Genomic DNA, 16059 nt, shown 5'->3' with positions numbered 1-16059 from the left:
GAGGTGACCTGAATCCCAGATTTCTAAGTCCAAAGATACACCCTGTCCAGGAGAGTACCAGGGAAATCAACCTGAAATTGGGCTGAGAGAGCCTTATATAACGTGCCCTGGTCATCTCCTCTGCCTCTTAATGCTTTTTGGTCTTATTCTGTGTAATGGTCTCCAGACTCAGTGAAACCATTTCTTAATTAAAAGGTATTGCATATTCTTTTGGATATAGGCAGAGCATAAATAAATATGGTAATACTTCTTATTTAATATGGTCACTGGGCCTTCTCTAAAACCAACCTCACCCTGCTCTTTCACTGCACTCCACTTGATGAGTTTTACAGCCTTGGATGGAAAAAGTGGAAAAAGGTCTTTCCTGAGAGGCATCAAGGCATGAGGATTCCCATGTAACTATGGCACATCTCAAGTAGGAAATACTGATTTCAAAACTCTAAGTGACCAGTTAGAATCTGTTGGGTGGAAAGTGCCCTCACCTTCTGAGTTTTCCAAACTCATCATGAAGCCCAGTGGACTGTGCCACTTAGGACACATCTTCAGAACTGCTGGATTGCACACCCAAACTGCTAGGTGTTGGGAGGGAGAGGCTTGGGCTGCAATACAGTCTGCAACGCAACAGCAGAGGCCCCAGGGAACTGTGTTCATTGCAAGTCACTGAAGTGTGAAATTAGCAAATTCAGGGACTGGGAAAAAATGGAATGAAGTCTGAGTTTTAATTGGAACAAAGACCCATAGTTTGCCTTCCATCGTGTTGCCTGGAAATGGAAATAGCTGACTGGCTAATAACACCTAGTTAGCATCCTATGTCTTGCCATATTGCCTTCTTCTATGGACTGTACAACTGACCAAGAGGAGGGAGGCAGTTCAGTTGCCTCATAGATACCAAAGCAGGACAAACTCCAGTGCTGGCATGTCAGGACAACTGGGCCATTTCCAGGGGGCTCAGACCACTCTTTCTGGGGGAGAGTGAGAAGGATTTATTTTAGGGGAGGGGGTGGATCTCCAGTAGAGATGACAAAAAAAGTATCACCCAGGGTTGCTGTGAATGGTTTATGAAGATAGTATACTATCCAAGGATATCCCATCCTGCTGCTGCTGCTACTAAGTTGCTTCAGTCGTGTCCGACTCTGTGTGACCCCATAGATGGCAGCCCACCAGGCTCTGCCATCCCTGGGATTCTCCAGGCAAGAACACTGGAGTGGGTTGCCATTTCCTTCTCCAATCCTAGGGGGTTTCAAATATATGGTAGACATCAGATATGGGCTGTTTATAATGATTTTCCAACAGATATATTTTGGTCTCCAAAAAAATCAATACATTAATATTGCAAAAGAAGAAGGCATAAGATCTCGAGAAAAGATATCTTTTCATGATTTGCCTGAAGGCAACATGTGTGCTAGTGATGGCCCCGGGGTCATCTCAAGTACTGACCATGGCTGAGAGGCAGTGGGTGTTCCTGGAGAGGATTCTGACACCAGACTCAGCAGGATGGCCCATGAATATCTGCCTTAGGTTAGAATAAGGGCAGTGGCACTTAGGTTACAGATTTGTTATCCTTGATTTCCAAGAGCCATCAACAGCAATGACAGTTTAACCACTTTCCATGTGCTATTTGATTGGACATTTGTCATTTTCTTCTGGAAATGCACCCAATATTTAATTCAGCCTCTAGGAAAAGGTTTTCCTTTGAAAAACTATTAATTTAGCATTCACAGCTTTTTTCCTCAGATACACAGATATAATTGACATACTACATTGTGTAAGTTTAAGGTGTATGACACAATAATTGATATATATATATATATTGCAAAATGATTACCACAATAAGCTTAGTTGACGCTTTCTTCACCTCACACAATTACCACTTTTGTTCTTACTGTTGTGAACATTTAAGATGTACTCTCTCAGCAGCTTTCAAGTATACAATACAGTACTGTTAGATACAGTCACTGTGCAGAACATGAGCTATGTTTTTAAAATGGTCACTCTACCCCTTTATCTTTGGCTATTTTTGAAAAAATAGAAATTGCAGATACACTTTTTTTTTTATAAAAGGAAAATTTATAACCTCATCATGCAGGGGGTCATCATTGATAACCTTCTGGGGTCTGTCCAGCTAGTTTTTACCGTGCATAAAACATTTAAGCGTAGATCTTAAAATAAGAATGGAATATAAAATAGCACTCTTCTGTAAACTCTTTTTATCACTTAGTGTATACTCTCAACATCTCACCAAGCACAGTACAGAGTTTCTCTGAGTTTCTACTTCAGTGTTTTTCTTTGGCTTGTTTTTGTTTATGCCTGGAGGAGGTCTTTTTGTTCCGCTCTACCCTTTCTTGAGTGATCTTCCTACTCCTCAGAATTACCTGGCAAGTGAATAACTGTCGAAGAACTGACTTTCACAGCATTATCTATCTCCCAAACAGTCTCAGTGGACTTGGTATTTTAGCCGGCTTCTAAAGATCAAAGAACATTTCAAATCAACAAAGTAAGCCCTTAATAGGAGAATTCCAAACACTGTGACAGAAAGTAGAAGAGATGCTTTGTTTTGGGGGTGCTCTAGCTGCCCTTGAATTATAAATGCCAAGGGGGTAAATGTCACCAAGCATTAGGGTAGAAGCCAAGGATAGTAAGAGTCAGCCTTGGTCCTGATGCAGGTCTTTGGGGAACCTCAGGCTTCTCATCTCTAGCCTGACCTTCTGGAGAAGGCAATGGCAACCCACTCCAGTACTCTTCCCTGGAAAATCCCATGGATGGAGGAGCCTGGTAGGCCACCATCCATGGGGTCGCGAAGAGTCGGACACGACTGAAGCGACTTAGCAGCAGCAGCAGCAGCAAGCTGACCTTCAAGGGTCAGGTTGGTAGCCAGGGAGAGAGTGGCAATGAAAGATGGGTTTGAAGGAAAAGGTACGGCTGAATAATCTGGGCCATTATTTGGACTTTGAAGGCCAAAGTCAGGACTTCGAATTTTTAGTACCAATGACAGCAGAGATCAACAAAACATTATAAATCAACTATACTTGATAAATTGAAAATAAAGATTTTTCAGTAATGAGAAGCTACCTGTCAGTTTGAAGCTGGAGAGTAGCATGATCTGGTTTACAATGGTATGAAAATCTTTCTGCTGCTACATGGGCAAATCAGCTCTGTCTTTTTTGTCTCCCTAATGCTTTACCTACTAGCACACTGCCCACAGAGCAAGAATGGAAAGGCAGAGAGGCCATCAAAGAAGCTGCACGGAAACATGTCTCTTAAGTTGAGCACAGGGAAAAGGCACTGCTGTTTTCTTTTCTCTCAAAGACCCAGAAGCAGAGGGAGGGTCTCATCCCCATGGATCCTGGGAGGAGGGCAGCTGACTGTTCTGGGTGTGCTCCCAGCGGCGCTCACAAGCCGAGTGGCCTCCTAATTCACACTGGCCAGCTTCCCCAGCTTTGGCTTTCTATGGTCCTGAACTGCTATTTCCTGCTCACAAATCAAACAGATGGGCAGCATGAGAGTCGTGGCTGAGTTTGGCACTAGCAGATGCCTCAATAAATTTAGGAAATGAGGTCAGAAGTAGCTCTGGGGCTTATGTTACCAAGAATAAATCTCACCAACTAGCAGAAGTAGCTAAAAAACAACAACAACAAAAAACCCCTTATAACTTTTCTTCCTTCTTATACCTCATGACCTTGTCTGCTCAATGACCCTTTTTCTTAGCTTTCCAGATTCTATGATGCAGTTTCCTTCACACAGTCCTCAAGTTTGTGCTATGAAAAACATCAGACATATTAAATACAAAACATTTGAAAGAACGACGAACATCCCTATACTCTTGATGTAGAGTTCTAGTGAACATTTTACTGTATCTGCTTTGACTCTCTGATTTACTGAATCATCTGAAAGTGAGCTGAAGCCACTGCATCAATTATTCTTAAATAATTCAGCACGCAATTCCTAAAAAGGACATCCTCCCATGTAACCTCAGTATTGTGATCACCTACATCAAAAATTCTTGATATCATATAACATACTAACATTTCCTGACTGTTCTTAAGGAGTCTTTCTATAGCATTTTTTGGGGGATCCAGGATCCAATCATGATGAGTTTTCTAAAGTATAAAGATGAAGCAGTTGCTCTACCAAGTGAAAAGTGAAAGTCGCTCAGTTGTGTCTGTCTCTTTCTGACCTCATGGACTGTAGCCTGCCAGGCTCCTCCATCCATGGAATTCTCTAGGCAAGAATACTGGAGTGGGTATGCCCTTCTCCAGGGGATCTTCCCAACCCAGGGATTGAACTCGTCTCCTGCATTGCAGGCAGATTCTTTACCATCTGAGCCACCAGGGAAAGCCTTGCTTTATCAAAAAGTACCCTAATGAGTCTCTCGTTTGGGAACTGATGTGTGCTCCCGCTTCTGCACAGGGTCCTCCCTGGGAGGAGCTAATGAGTGACAACTGCTACACTTACCAAGTGCCACACCAATGCTTATTATTCCTATTGCTTAGGACAGCCACTAACGTATCACAGTTCTAGATTAGTAACAATCAAGAGCTACTGTAAAAGTGCTCTCTGTTAATAGAGAAAGTAAAAATTAAGAGGTTTCTGGAGTCAGGATGCAAAAATACTTTATTGAAAGAAACCCACATCAAAATTCAAGGGATAAGTATTTCATTTTGCTTTCAGTCTTTAATATTTTCCTTTTCTATTTACTTAATTTAAAACTGATGAACTATGAGGGATTTCCATGAAATACCACAAAACTTCATGTTCCCAACTCACTCACTCTAGGAGGCTAACTGGGAACTTGTTATCTCTTGGTTAACGGACATCATAAAGATTCAGGATACATATTTTTTTTAAAAAGTGTGATCTTACATGTGTCAGATTCATGTAGAACAGCATTAGATTCTACCTTTAGGCTCTGCTTCTCGGTGAAAAACTATGTACCCGTTTTAGTGGATTTCCTAAGGGGAAGCATCAAACCATTCTCAAAACAGTATTTTCTTAAATAACATTCTGAGTCTCGAGACAACACAGACAATAACACGGATACATTTTTGTTTTGTCTTTGTCAAGTGAGTGTGGAGAAATGAACTGGAAAACTTGAGGTGGAGCACCCCACAGGAATCCCAGCTCTGGCTTTCCCGCGGGCTGTGGGTGGCAGGACAGGGCCTGACCGAGGGCCCAGCCGTCTAAACACTGCCTTATAAGGATGCATGTAGATGTCAGTGTCAGTACTTCCTGTGAACTGATGTTAAGCCCCAAGGATACAGGGCCTGTAGAACAGTCGTGAAATGAGGCTTCCCACATCCACCACAGCCCTCCTTTGTACGCAAAGTATGAGCTGCAGCTTCCAGCCCCTCACTGGGGACTCCAGGGGCAGTGGAGAACTCACCTGAGGTTTGTTACATCTGCTCCCACTCCATCATTTCCAGGAGCTCTCTGTAGCCCTGGCTGAATAAACCAGCAACTTAGCTTTATCTGATTATGCGTGTGTGCGTGTGGGGGTGGTCTTTCCCTACCAGGCTATGCCTTACTTGAATAATAAAAATACTCTATATTACTATGTTTCACCCTCCACCTCTTCCCCTAGCCCATGAATCATCAAGGGGAAAATTAATTATTATTATTCTAGATTAGAATCATGTCTGGTCAACTAGGAAAGATCTATGGCCAAGAAACTGACCCAGAAAGCAGCTTTTCCTTTCCCACAAATGCATATCAGCGTCTCCCAAGGTTGGCATTTTCCAAAGGGTGGGAAACGAGGGGGTCCAGGGCAGTGGAATTTCATAACAGAGAGTCACAGTGAGAATGTCTTTTTCCTTTTCAGTTTCCTGTTAATCTTTCTGACAATGTCAACGACGAGGTCTCCATCTGGAAGCAGTAGGTCTTCCCACTTCTGTAACGTTTGCTAATGTCTGTTTTTAACAGAGAAAATGTGCAGGCCTCACTCAGGGCCCAGGCAGGGAGCAACTGGAATTATGTCATTATCTTTTGTTTTCATTGGATTTATTATTTTGGTTGCTTTCTAATGACAGCGAGAGAGAATGGTTTTTTAAAATGGAAAATGATATGATGTTTCCTTTTAAAAGAAGGTAAAAAGTTATTTTAGATACAATTATTACATAAATAACAGGAGCAGGGGTCTGCAGATACGGCAAGAATCGTGACAACATGTCAATGACTACTCTGTGGCAATGCTAGTTGAGAAGACAACCTCTAGAACAGGGCTCTCCTCCCTGGCTGCACATTACAGTCCCGTGTGGAGCTTTCAGCCAGGGGCCTACTTGCAAAGATTCTGCTTTTCTTCCCACAAATCCTAGCTCATTTCCAATCAAGAAAGCCACTGGGTTCAGTGTCTGGGCTGGAAGAAACTCTCATACGCTCAGGCCGAGGGGAGCCACTTGATGGTGCCTGGATGTAGGGACAGAATCCATGTCCTGTGTAGCTGGGGGTGTCTTTTTTCAGGGTGAGGGGCAAAATAAGTGGATCAAGTAGAGGTGGGAATATGGAGTGAGAGTCTGAGTTGGGTGGTGGTGGTGGGGGGTGGTTGCTTCTGATTTCCCATGCATCGGGACCATGTATATTTTTTAAGCATGGGTGTATTTCCTTTAAAGGAAGAAAAACAATAAATCTTATTGCACTGAATTCAAACAATAAATGTACAGTATAGAGGACCCCTATCACCTGTTCCTGCCTGCATCACACCCCGCAGAGGTAACCTCTCTTTTCAGCTTGGTGACTATTACTTTTATAACTAAACAAAGTAAAAAAAAAAAAAAAATATATATATATATATATGGAAAATTAATATGCTGGAACATGAACACATTGAAATGTGAACAGTGGTTATCTTGGTGTGGCACTATGGTTTCTGTTTTATTCTTTCTGAACCTGTTGTCTAGCAATGCATTGATTTCAGTTATGCCATGAGAAAAGCAAAATTAAAGAAAACGGACTACATAGTGGAAGCAGGAAATAGAGGGGTCAGACATGGAGCTGGAACTAAAACGAAAATAAAAACAAAAGCCAACAGAGCAATTTGCAAAGCTCAGCAGAACAGCTCTCTGGCCTTGAGTACTTGAACTGTGAGGGTCTTGGGTTCTTGTCTTAACTTCTGCACTAGCTGAGTAGCTGCAGCTCTGAGAAGGTTATCTCCTCAGGGCCTTAGTTTCCTATCTGCAAACTGTGGAACTAGGATTGCATCAGATCAGTAGTTCTCAGCAAGAGGGAGGGTTTGTCCTCCAAGGGAATACTAAGCAGTAGATGAAGACATTTTGGTTGTCACAACTGGGGAAGTGCTCCTGTGTTCTAGCAGGCACAGCCCAGGGATGCGGCTCAGCAACTTGCCACACACAGGAGGTACCCCCAACTATGGACTATCTGGCCTTCGATGTCAGCGGTGCTGAGGTCAAGACACCTGCCCTGGATGGCCCCTGACGACTCTTGCACCTCTGAGCAGCCTTCAGATCTATGAGTTTGGGGCTGAACTGTCCTCAATTCCTATAAAGGTAAGAACCACTCTTGACTGACCAGTATGACTATGGCTCACTTAGTTATTAGGATGAGAAAATAAACAAACAACAGGGCCTAAGGCAGGGAACACTCTCAAGTGTTCAAGTGACTCTCAAGTCCTGGACGGGAGGTCTGGCTGCAAAAGGCAGACAGAAGGGCTGCCTCCTTTGCAGGGATGCTGGCCTCCCTTGCTCCCGTGAACGAATAGGGCCCTCTCCTGGTGTGCACTGGCATAGCAAACAATGGGCTGATGGCTTGAAAACCACACAACATTTGAACCAAAACTTTACGTTGTGGAATACTTCCTTATGATTTCTCAGAGTAAAAGATAGTAGAGGCGATACTAGTCACTAGTAATAGAATTTCCTTTAAAAACACAATAGGTTTATAAACAGATACCTAACACATATGGTTCATTTCAGATTTGATTCAAGTATTCATTAAAAGCCTCCCATGACCAGCCCTTTGTGGACACTTGATAAATGACAGACACAGAACTACGTCTGCAGACCAGGAAGAGGGCTTTTCAATTAGTGGTGCTGAGGCAACTTAGGAAAGAAATGAAGTTGGCTTTCTACTTCCCATTCAACACAAACATCCATTCCAGGTGAATAATAGACTTAAAGTTCTATTGAGCCTGGAGAGGCTAAACTCTAAAACTCTCAGAAGATAACTTATCTTCATGATTTAAGAATAGGGGACATCTCTTTAAACAAGTCACAAGAGCATCAACCACACAGGAAAATGTAGATGAGAAATACAATAAACCTTAAGAACTTTTGTTCATTGAAAGACATGCCACAGAAATATATTTGTAATACATGTATCTACGTATATTGGAGAAGGAAATGGCAATCCACTCCAGTATTCTTGCTCGGAGAATCCCATGGACAAAGGAGCCTGGCAGGCTACAGTCCATGGGGTTGCAAAGAGTTGGACACGGTTGAGTAACGAACACACTCACAGACAGTATATAAATCATTGCTACAAATCAACAGGAAAAGATAACTCAGTAATAAAATAGGCAAAAATACTGAACAACATTTCACAAGAGTCTCTGTCCAAATGGGAATACCATATGGAAAGAGTTCAGCATCCTTAGTCATCAGGGAAATCAAAACCATAGTGAGATATCACAACACATCCACCAACGGCTGTAACTGAAAAGACAGACGATCCAACTGTTCATGAGGATGTGAAGAAATGAAAACTCCCACGCATTGCTGAACGGAGTATACACTGGTACAACCACCTTGTATAGCTTTTTGGCAGTATCCACTGAAGCTAAACATAATGTCTTCACATCAATCCAGCTATTCTGCTACTAGGTATCTACCCAATAAAAGAGAGACCACACAGGGGACTTCCCTGGCGGTCCAGTGGTCAAGACTCTGCACTTTCAATGCAGGGGGCACAGGTTTGATCCCTGGCTGGGTAACTGAGATCCGGCATACTGCGCTGCATGGTCAAAAAAATAGAAAACTAAATAAAATAAAAAATGGCCTTATAAAAAGAAAAAAAAGAGGTATATGCTAGAGTAGCAATTTAATAAAACTAATAATTATTGATTTAAAATTAATAATTAAAAAATGAGAGCATTTCTGCCAAAAGAAATATATAAGAACATTCATGGTTTCTTTATTCATGGCATTATCAAACAGTAAGCAATGAAAACATCCATCCACAGTAAAATGGGTGATCCAACTAGTCTATGCAGTGAGAATACTGCATACTCCATACACAAATGGCCTTTGAACACATGGGTTTGAAGAGCATGGGTCCACTTATTCAGATACTTTTCAATTGTAAATACTACAGTATTATAACTCATGGTTGGTTGAATCTACAGATTGGAACCATGGATATGGAATGGCAGATACAAAGGGCTGACTGCAAAGTTACACATAACTTTTTGGCTGAAGAGAGGGTAGGCACCTCTAGCCCCAGTGCTGTTCTAGGGTCAACTGAATTACTCTATGCTTGTTGTGCCTTGTGAAGATCGCTCAGTCACATCTGACTCTTTTCGATCCCATGGACTGTAGCCTGCCAGGCTCCTCTGTCCGTGGAATTCTCCAGGCAAGAATACTGGAGTGGGGTGCCATTCCCTCTTCCAGGGGATCTTCCTAACCCAGGGATCGAACTCAGGTCTCCTGCATTGCAGGCAGATTATTTACCGTTTGAGCTGGCATGCTTACTAGACCTTCATTAAAAACACCGAGCAAACAAGGACCCACCCCTTGGGTGTATGCATTTCTGTTCTGCTACTGCATCCTTACTTTTTTGTAAGCACCGAACTTACAGAATACATATCTTTGTCCAGGAGATCAATCTTTTCAATTTATATTCCATCCATTTACAAATTAATGATATATTAATAATCTGTTTTAAAAAGACAAGCCACAGAGCAAGAGAAGGTATTTGTACATATATACAGATATAGACCCCACAACAGGACAAAACTCTATAAAGCTATTAGAATACAAGAGACCAGTGGGCAAAAGGCTTCTCATCTTATACTTTTCTGTATCCTTCCAATTTTCCTGAAACTATGATATACTGCTGCTGCTGCTGCTGCTGCTAAGTCGCTTCAGTCGTGTCCGACTCTGTGCGACCCCATAGACGGCAGCTCACCAGGCTCTGCCATCCCTGGGATTCTCCAGGAAAGAACACTGGAGTGGGTTGCCATTTCCTTCTCCAATGATATACTACTTGTATCTTTTTAATTAACTTTTAGTCAATGATAATACATGAATATATATTCCTTATAAAAAATTCAACATTTCAGATACAGCAAACGTCTCTGTTGCCCTCTAATCCTAGCTCCCTCTGTAATACCTAGAGAAAAATGACTGAATTATAGGATGATTTTCCCAGATTTTTTCCCCCCAATGCAGGGTTATTTTGTGGGCTTTGTTTGTTTATTTTGCTTGTATGGCATAATGTGTCTTATCATGGAACTCACTTTCTTTCTATTCATTGTTATGTCTTTCACCATTTTCTATGTTGTATGTGCAAAGACACCGTCATACTTTATTCTTTTTGACTGTTACACAGTCCTCCACTGGACGGACATTCCAGTTTAAATGCCTTTCCTCTACGGACATAATCTCCTTCCTCCCTTCCTCCTCCTTTCTTTCTTTTTTTTTCTGTTATTAGTCCTCCTACTTAATAAGAATAATCAATATGTCATTTAAATATTTATTCCGGCTTCATAAATTAAAAAGTTCCCAAAAGCTCCTGCCTCATTCTAATCTCAGAAAGCACTGTCTTATCTTGGGGATTTCTCCAGCTGTCTAAGTAGAAAGCAGAGCTCACAGCCTCCCATGTGGCTCATGGGATCTTAGTTCCCACTAGGGGTTGAATCTGTGTCCTCAAAGTGGAAGCGTGAAGGGTCCTAACCACTGGACCACCAGGGAAGCCCCGAGCCCTGACTGTTGCTATGTCTCCTCCCACTCACATTCCCCTAAGGCCGACGATCAGTACTGGAAACCCATGCCTTTGTTCTTTCACCTCTGCTACTGATGTGCTGTGTGACTTCAGGTGAGTTGCACCCTCTCTGACTCTCCTTTCCTAACTTATGCATAGAGGAGGTTGGGCCATATAAACTGTTGGGGTCTCTCTTAGCTCTGAAGGCCTTTGATGTGAGTGTTCTGTTGACCGCAGTGGTACCTGCAACTGACCATGCAGGCAGGGATGCCTGAGAAAGGATTTCCTTTCCTTGTAGCCCCGTCCACCGTCTGCCTCTTGGGGGTCTGTACGTGGGAAGTTAACCGATGCTCCTTGTGCAGAACAGTGCTCATGAGAGACACTGGGAACTAGGGCCTCAGGGACCTGCCCACCCCCCCGCCCACCTGCATGTCTCCTCATCTTCCTGAGGCCTTGAGTAGTTTCTCCTGTGTGTCTTGTCCTTGTGACTTCTGACGGCTATGTTGCCATAGCAACCAGGCCCGCTGAACCATGTTTAAAAACCTGTTACCATGAAGAGGAACACTTAGTCCATTTTGAGGAGAACAGAGAGGCTATTACTCCCCACAAAATAGACTGTGTTTCAGGGACTGTCAGGGGGAAGGGTCCAAGAGAACAGCTGATCCAGATCCCTGGCTGCAGAGACGAGGCACCGATGTGGACCGGGCCGGCTCGCCGCAGCTCACAGGTCCAGAGGACGAACCCTCTTGGGCTCTCATTCTGAGTTTGTGCTCTCACTGCTTCCTTGCCACCTCTACCTTCACTTCACCTCCTTCCAGATTCCTCCTCCTCCTGCCCCTCTCTTTCTGTGCCTCTAAGATGACCCTGCCAAACTGGACAACTGCAAATAGCCTGGCCCTTCACTCACCTTCTGGCTGCTGCTTCTCCAAACAGTGAAAGGGCCTTTAAAACAATAAATCAGAATCTGCCCCCCTCCAATCACTTACAGCATCCCAAGGCTTCCCGAGGCGCCCCCTTGGCCCAGGACTGAGGCCCCGGCCTCTCCCACCTCAGCCCCAGCTCACTCCAGGGTTCTCAGCATTTCTCAGAGACCTCATCCTCTCCAAAACCAGCACATGCTTCCCAGCACCTGCGACTCTTGAGCTATCCTGTTTCCCTGTTTATTCTTTCACAGCCCCTACCCTCTGCACTCACATCTCTGGTTGTTTACCGCTTCCATCGTCACCCTTTCCGGAATAAAAATGGTAATTATTTGTCTGTCCTATTCATGGCCACTAACCTGCCACTTAGGGATGCACCCGGCAGTGAGCAGGTTCTCAATACCCTTCTGCTGAATGTGTGTGTGGACAGAGGATGGCAGGAATGGATGCTGAAAGATGTTCCTGCTGCGTCCTGAGGACCATGCCTTTCCTTCCACAGTGCTGCCCATTAACCCTGTGCCTAGACGGCCAGGCCCACCTGCGGACGCCTTACGGGACCAGAGCCGAGTGGAGAGCACTGGGAGGGTGTGGAGAATGCAGACTCCATGAGCAAGCCACGAACAAGTTCTGTGTGGTCCCAAGATGCAGAAGCACAGGGACTCATGTTTTTGCCCATTAGCATAATTCAAACCAATTATTTAGCTCTTACTTTACATGTCTTGGGGCTTCCCTTGTGGCTCAGCTGGTAAAGAATCCGCCTGCAATGCAGGAGACCTGGGTTTGATCCCTGGGTTGGGAAGATCCCCTGGAGAAGGGAAAGGCTACCCATTCCAGTGTTCTGGCCTGGAGAATTTCATGGACTGTATAGTCCATGGAGTTGCAAAGAGTCGGACACGACTGAGCAACTTTCACTTTCATGTCTTACCTCGTTTCAGCCTCTAAACTGCCTTGCAGGGTGAGAATCCCTGTCTTCCATGACAACAAATGAAGAAAGCACTATGTGCTCTCCCCTCAGCCCGGAACAGCTGTCCCTGATTCTCCATGAGGCCAGTTCCTGATCAGTTTTCAGGCCCCCTTCTCAGGGAGGTCCTCCCCCACCCTCAAGACCACACCACAGGTGTTCCCTCCAGACCTGGCAATCGTCCCTCACAGCACTTGCTCCGACGGTAAACACATCGTTTCCGTGTAGACACTTTTCAGGACAGGTCTCCTCTCCACCACCCAGGACACTGCACTGCACCTCCCAGCGCAGTGCCTGGCCTGTGGTTGCCAGGAGTTATCTTGTGTCTGACGGGTGAATGGAAACCCGGACTCTGACAGACTGCCAGAGCCCTGCTGCTAGTGGAAGGTGGGCAGTGGGGGGGGGAAGGCCAGGCCCCTCTGACTCCAGGACCTGCTTCTCCCAGTATCTGGGTGTCAGAGAGGTCTGAGTGGAATGGAGAGGAGCACGTGCCCGCCCTGGAAGAGCACACAGCTGAGCGGCAGGGCTCCCAGGTGGGATGCGCTCGAGGGGCCTTGGGCATCTGTTGGGGTGGGGGTACCCTTCCAGCCTGGAGACACGCCAATTCCTTGGGGCTCAGAACTCACCAGAGCTTGCTCGATAAGCAAGCAGAACAGGATGGCATTGCCCACCTCCCTCAGGCTCTGGAACACGTCAGTCTTGAGCTCTGCGTATTCGATGATGTCCTTCAGCTGGTGGTGAAAGAACTCCAGGATCCCTGGGAGGTGCAGCGGGAGGGTTAGTGGGAGGGTCATGCTAAGCACTGTATCTGCAATAGCTCATGTAACACTCATAAAAACACCCTGGACCAGGCACTGTGACCCCTCTTTTCAGACGAGGCTCAGAGAAGGTAAGTGGCATCTCCACAGTCACACAGCCAGTAAGTGGGGCAGCTGGGAATGAAAGCTAGGGCTATCAGTCCCAGCCCTCTCCTGCTCTGGCTCACACTGACCCAGCACCCGGCATCTTGGTAGTTAGGAAAAACACCTGGTACTAAACTCATAGTCTCCACCCTTCCCCATCCCCCAGGCTCCAAACTCATTCCAGGTGCTGTCACTATCAGCGAAAGGAAGACTGGCTGACTTCTCTGCCCAGAGATTGAATGGTGAAAACTCCTATTTCCTGACTTACCTTAGAAATGCCACGCTACGCCATGCCTGGGGTGTCGGTCTCCTCCAAATAGGCACATGGAGGAAGGAATGTGGATGTGCTGAGCTAAGGAAGACCTTTACAACTAAACCTCGCTGCTCACAACCTAACGGTTCTCACATTTGTGGACCTCTTCCAGCCTCCGGGCAGTGCTGTGAGGCAGGCCCAGCGGGCACCACTTATGTTCACTGAAGGAAGACGATACTGTTTTTATCAGGGGGATTAAAAGTGGTCCAGGGCAATTTAGTGGCAGAGAGAGGGTGCAAACCCAGTGTTGTGACAGTCTGATGCCACATCAGAGAAGCAAATACTTCAAGGTAGATTGCCAGAGCCCCCTTTCACCGTGGGATGGGTCTGGATTATTTTCCTGTCACCACACCCCGCTCCTGGTTCCCCATCACCCACCTGGGGAGCCATACTCGTGCCGGGGCAGACGGCATATCTTGGGCATGACCTCGATCAATGTTTTCACGTACTGGAGGATAGTCCCTTGGAGCTGACAAAGGAAGAGTACAAGATGAGTGAGTAATCCACGGCTGCTGCATATGAGTGTCTCAGGGCTGAATGCTGGGCCAGTGGGGCTGTACAGGGGTTCAGCTGAGACCTGTGGATAAGTGCTATGGATTGAATATCTGTTCTCCCCCCAAATACATATGTTGAAACCCTGATCCCCAGTACGGTTGTATTTGAAGATGGGGCCTTGGGAAGGAATTAGGTCATGAGGGAGGAACCCTCAAGAAGGGATTAATGCCTTAAAAGAAGAGAGGAGAGGGAGCAAGAGGAAGACACTCTCTGCCATGTGAGGACACAGGGAGAAGGCAGCTGTCTGTGAAGGAGGATGGTCCTCACATGCTGGCTCTGTGCTCTGGACTTCCAATCTCCAGAACCATGGGCAATGAACATCTGTCACTGAAGCCACCCAGTCTATGCTGTATGTGTCAACGTATGTGTCACAGCGTCCCAAGCTCCCTAAGAGGACCGGCAGGATCTCTCCTAAGGGAGTGGGCCGGCCCCATTGCCCTTTGTAAGGGAACGTGGGCCTTTATAAGACAGAAAAGGGGATGCTCTCATTTTCCCCTTGGGCTCACAGACTTCAAGGGGGGGCAATTTCTAGGCATGGGGTCCTTCCTGGGGTTGGGGCACTTACACGAGAGCTAAACTAAGATCTAAGATGAAATGGGACCAGGGAGCTATGAAGATTGATACATCATCTAATTTATGCACAGAAAATTCATGGTTCATTCATCCCTCCCGTGTCTGTCGTAGACACCTTTAATCAATTACCACATTTTCTTCTTTAAATTTAGCTTCACAACCTAGAACAACCCCTCATTATTTATAGTCGCTACCAGAGGACTAAAGTTAGCAGACGAATTCTGCTTGCTATTCCTGACATAGATATGCTTTATTTCTCTTTCATCATCTCAAACTTTCAAGAAAATCTTATTTAAATGTTTAAGCCTTGCTGCAGCAGTACCCTGGTTAAATGAATGCTCACATGACCATACTTGGTGTGGATATAGAATGATGGCAAAGGGATACACAATTCTAGGCCAGTATCAGTGTTCAGCAAGAAATCCCAAGGGGAAGAAGTGTGGTGACTGATTAGTGATATCTGCCAAGGGTGTGGGTGGAAAAAAACGGCAGCACATGTGTCATGGATTTGTCATGCTCAAATGAGATAATGCAGCACAGGAGGTGGGTATGAGCAGTCATTGCATGCATGCATGCTAAGTCACTTCAGTCCTGCCCACTTTTTGTGAGACTCTTTGTGACCCCATGGACTGTAGCCCACCAGGCTCCTCTGTCCATGGAATTCTCTAGGCAAGAATACTGGAGTGGGTTGCCATGCCCTCCTCCAGGGGATCTTCCCCACCCAGGGATCCAACCTGCGTCTCTTATGTCTCCTGCATTGGCGGGCAGATTCTTTACCACTAGCGCCAGTAGGCCTTAAAGTCAAAGTCAAGATTGCTGAATTCAGTTAGCAAGTTCTAAGAGTAAGCTTGCCATCAGAAAAGAGGAGGCAAAAAAACGCAGGTCAGAAAATGCATGAAATGTTACAGG

At 45.2% G+C, this 16059-nt stretch overlaps 1 protein-coding gene across 4 annotated transcripts in view; it reads right to left on the bottom strand.

Moving 5' to 3' along the window:
- The window catches only part of CYFIP2 (cytoplasmic FMR1 interacting protein 2), a 134302-nt gene that overhangs the window by 24561 nt on the left and 93682 nt on the right, over positions 1 to 16059 (bottom strand). For all 4 annotated transcript variants that reach the window (XM_061424174.1, XM_061424171.1, XM_061424172.1 and 1 more), the window contains 2 exons: positions 14401 to 14491; positions 13434 to 13564 (listed from right to left, as the gene is read on the bottom strand). In XM_061424174.1, the coding sequence (XP_061280158.1) occupies positions 13434 to 13564; positions 14401 to 14491 (222 nt within the window). The remainder of the gene's footprint in view (positions 1 to 13433; positions 13565 to 14400; positions 14492 to 16059) is intronic.

This window comes from Bos javanicus, chromosome 7, assembly GCF_032452875.1.
Source record: "Bos javanicus breed banteng chromosome 7, ARS-OSU_banteng_1.0, whole genome shotgun sequence".
NCBI lineage: Eukaryota > Metazoa > Chordata > Mammalia > Artiodactyla > Bovidae > Bos > Bos javanicus.
Note: the sequence above shows the minus strand (reverse complement) of the source record. Positions and strands in the feature narration are given on the sequence as shown.